This window comes from Varanus komodoensis, unplaced genomic scaffold (genome assembly GCF_004798865.1).
Source record: "Varanus komodoensis strain SLA01 unplaced genomic scaffold, ASM479886v1 scaffold258, whole genome shotgun sequence".
NCBI lineage: Eukaryota > Metazoa > Chordata > Lepidosauria > Squamata > Varanidae > Varanus > Varanus komodoensis.
Window position 1 is genome coordinate 49,282 of NW_025335680.1, and position 3,915 is coordinate 53,196.

General features: G+C 42.8%; 1 protein-coding gene across 1 annotated transcript in view; it reads left to right on the forward strand.

Moving 5' to 3' along the window:
- Nucleotides 1–3,146: 3,146 nt before the first annotated feature.
- The window catches only part of LOC123024898 (vomeronasal type-2 receptor 26-like), an 8,470-nt gene continuing 7,701 nt past the window's right edge, over nucleotides 3,147–3,915 (forward strand). The window contains exon 1 of the mRNA XM_044433088.1: nucleotides 3,147–3,829. Within this exon, the coding sequence (XP_044289023.1) occupies nucleotides 3,147–3,829 (683 nt within the window). The remainder of the gene's footprint in view (nucleotides 3,830–3,915) is intronic.

Consider the following 3,915-nt stretch of genomic DNA (forward strand, 5'->3'; position numbering starts at 1 on the left):
AGATTGTTATGTTATGTGTTTGCTTTCTAGCCCTTGATGAATCTGATGTCAAAATGCATTTGATGTATTATGCTATGGCTTTATAGACTCATGTTTTCATTTTTATTCTGACATATATGTCCTTGTTATTTTGTTACATTTGTATCCATTTGCATTAAACAATTTTATTTGGAGAGATACCTTTTCTTTGACCTTGGCTTTGTGGATGATATAGATTGCTAAAGAGTCCTTTTGCTCATTCCTCTCCCACCTCCAAGTTGTATGTCAAAGCATAGCTCACTGTACCCCTTGGAATGGAGACACAGAATGGGTTCGGGAAATAAGGTGAGGCCCAGTGAAGGGTTGAGAACGGGTTGCATGTGGGTTTTCCTTGAGGCACAGGCAGTTCTTGAAATGCAGGTTATCTTGAACATGATGGCAGAGTACAATAGCTGCAACAATGTTCACCCAAGAAATACACACACACACACCCAACACACACAGGCCTTTTCTCAAAACATACACTTCTTAAAGTAAGCAAAAACAACATAGTGCTGGGGAAGAAATATTTTTTGATGGCAATGGAGACCTGCCAGGTGGATATGATCTGATCAACATGGTCATTTCCCCCAATGAATCACTCGAGGGAGTCCAAATTGGAAGGGTGGGCCCTGAGGCTGAGCTAGAGAATGGCGTTGACATTAGTGGAAGTGTCATCCCGTGGAATCACAAGTTTAATCAAGTGTACATTGCCATTTTTATTTTCAGCACCATCTGTTTCAAGTTCATTCCAGACACAGGTGTCTAGGATGGTAGAGATTTGTATCAGAATATGTCGCACAAGTTCCATCTTATTTACTCAATTGATTTATTGATTATGTTACTAAAAGTGTCATGAGGAAATTCCCTTGTACAGAAATCATGCAGATAAAATCCCAATCAAAATGATTAACAATTTAAAAGGAGGACATATACCCACACAAAATAGAATGCAATATGATTCAAAAACGACAACTAGGTTCAGATATAAAAGCAAAAACTAGATGGAAGTGACAAAATGAAACTAAGGGAGCTGCCCTGTGCCATGTGGCCTCAGTGCATGCAAGTCTCCATACCTGAAGACTTTGGTGCATCCCAGGAAGTAGACATGGCAATGGAAATCCCTGTCACTGCCACACCTCACTCCAGGGATTTTATCTTAGCAGCCATTTTCAACCATCTATATTAGGCACTGCAGATGGGGATGGGAGGAGCCTGAACACCAGTGTGAATCACTGTAAGGCCAGAACCCCAGCCTTCTCCCCTCCTCGCCCCTGGCACATTCCTTTTTCCCCACTGAGGCCCAGCTTCAACCTCAGGGGTAGGCAGAAGGTCTCAGCCTGCAGAATCCCTACTCTGAAATCACAGAATCTTGGAGGTGTGTCTCCAAAGGGGTCTCCTGATGATGCTGGGAGGTCAGAGGACTGTGCCCTGAGAAGCCAACAATGCTTTAATGCAACAATTCTTTTAAAAGGGGACCCCTCCCACAACTTGGAATTAGCCTGGAATTGGAAAAAATTGCAACTGGAAGATTGGGGCAGCTTCCCTTAGTAGAGTGTTTCAACACTGACATGTCCTGATCCAAATAAGCTCAGCTCTTTGCTGCTGAAGCACTGAGTTGATTGCTAATCAATGTATTTCCCTTCCTTTTTCACTCTGATTTTTCTTCTAAAATGTAGTCATCAGATCTCTTAAAGAAACTTCCTGATAGGGTGTAGGAGAATGGCTTATTGCCATCCAGGTGTGAGTGATGACCAGATGAGTAGGTGTCTTCTGAACAATTCCAAAGGGGCAGCAAGATCTGAATGGTGAGCAAAGATAACAAAATGAAATTCAGTCCCTTGGTCTTCTTTGACTCTTTGGCCTGCCCAACCCATTGACTTGATGGAACTTACAGTTTGAGACCAGTATCTGTTCCACCAGAGAGGTGCAGTGCATGATTTGCAATTCTTTTTTTTTTTTCATTTCCATTGTTTAATTTAATATGAAGAGTATGCAGGATAGAAGTATCTGCAAAATACAACCATGTAAACAACATGATGCAATACGCACTTCCAAAATTTATACCAAAAATGGATACAGTTATTTCAACTATTAATCATGAGCACATCAAGCACGAATGAACTATTTTCCACATCATACCTTGTTCTGTAATACTAAAGAGGACGCTGCTTTTTTCCTTTCTTTTTGTACTAACTTTGGATTTTGGAATTAAAAAGCGCAGATTTTTAGCAGTTGGGCTGAATCTGGATAGCCTTTCTCTACCCCTAATTACCCCTATCTACCATTTCCAAGCAAGCATTGCTACTGTTACAGCAAAATCCTACAGCCAAACCTAGATTGCCATAAGAGCTCTGGGAAACCCTGCTAAGGGATCAGAAAATCCTTGCAAACGTATGGCTGGGTATGTGCAATAAGAGTGCCCCACTCTGGCCCTCACAGCTGGTACAGAAAGAACCATGTGGACTCCACCCCTGATCTGTCAAGAACCATCTCAGAAATGAGTTTAAGGCATGTTCTGGGGACAAAGAAGGTATGAGGCTGGTCTTGCCAAGATGTAAGATATCCTTCAGTCTTCTTCTGTCTCATTCTGAAGCATCTCAGCTAGAGGGCCAAAACTGGCCATCCCACAGCTGTAACAACATTGCTTTCAAGGTGAAGGAGGACTAAAATTGAATTACTCTGTGTAGACACATTTGTGAAAGATATGTCCTTCCTTCTGTTAGATGCTTCCCAGTTCTATCTGTGTCAAGAGCTGCTACCCTGGACAGAGCATGTTTGTCCAGAAAGGGAAACAGATGTGTTGCTCTGACTGCCTTGAGTGCCCCCAAGGGAGGATTTCAACTGAGAAGGGTAAGTGAAGGAATCCAGAGTGACTTGGAAAGTAATCCAGAAGTTTTCAATTGAGATTGAATGTAATTACTTGCAGTTTTGTCTTTACTGAGGCATATAAATGCATTTTCTTAAGAGACAGCTACCTGAGCAACCACCAGGAATATTGGAAAAATGAGGGAGCTTCATATTATATTTTGCTTGCCGCAAGAGTAGATTGGGTGAAAGAAGCTGTGTTTTTGTATTCTGGAAGTACAAAAATTTGCTCCTTACTTTCAGACGCAGACAAATGTAAAATGTGCCCAGATGATCAGTATCCAAACAAGACACAAGATCAAAGCATTGCCAGAGAAATAATTTACCTATCTTATGAGGAGCCCTTAGGAGTTGTGCTGGCCTCCTTGGCACTTTTCCTTTCTGTGATCAAACTTGTAGTGCTGTGGAGCTTCATTCAGCACTACAATACCCCTATTGTCAAAGCCAACAACTGGAGTGTCACGTGTGCCCTGCTTGCCTCCCTGCTCTTCTACTTCCTCTGCTCCTTCTTCTTCATTGGGAGGCCTGGGTGGATGACCTGCCTTCTGAGGCAAACTGTCTTTGGCATCATCTTCTCCACTGCTGTCACTTGTGTGTTAGTAAAGACCATCACGGTGGTGTTCATCTTCATGGCCACTAAACCTGGAAACAGGGTGAAGAAATGGCTGGGGAAAAGACTGGCTTTCTTAGTCATCATCCTCTCTTCACTCAGTCAAGCTGGAATCTATGTTGTGTGGCTGGCGACTTCTCCCCCATTCCCAGAATTTGACATGCAATCCCAGGTTGATGTAATAATAGTTCAATGCAATGAAGGTTCTGTTCACATGTTCTACCTGATCCTGGGCTACATGGGCAATTTGGCTCTCATCAGCTTCACAGTGGCATTCTTTGCCCGGAGGTTGCCTGATACTTTCAATGAAGCCAAACTGATCACCTTTAGCATGTTAGCCTTCTGCAGTGTGTGGGTGTCCTTTGTGCCCACCTACCTGAGCACCAAGGGGAAGTACATGGAGAGCTTCTCAATCCTGG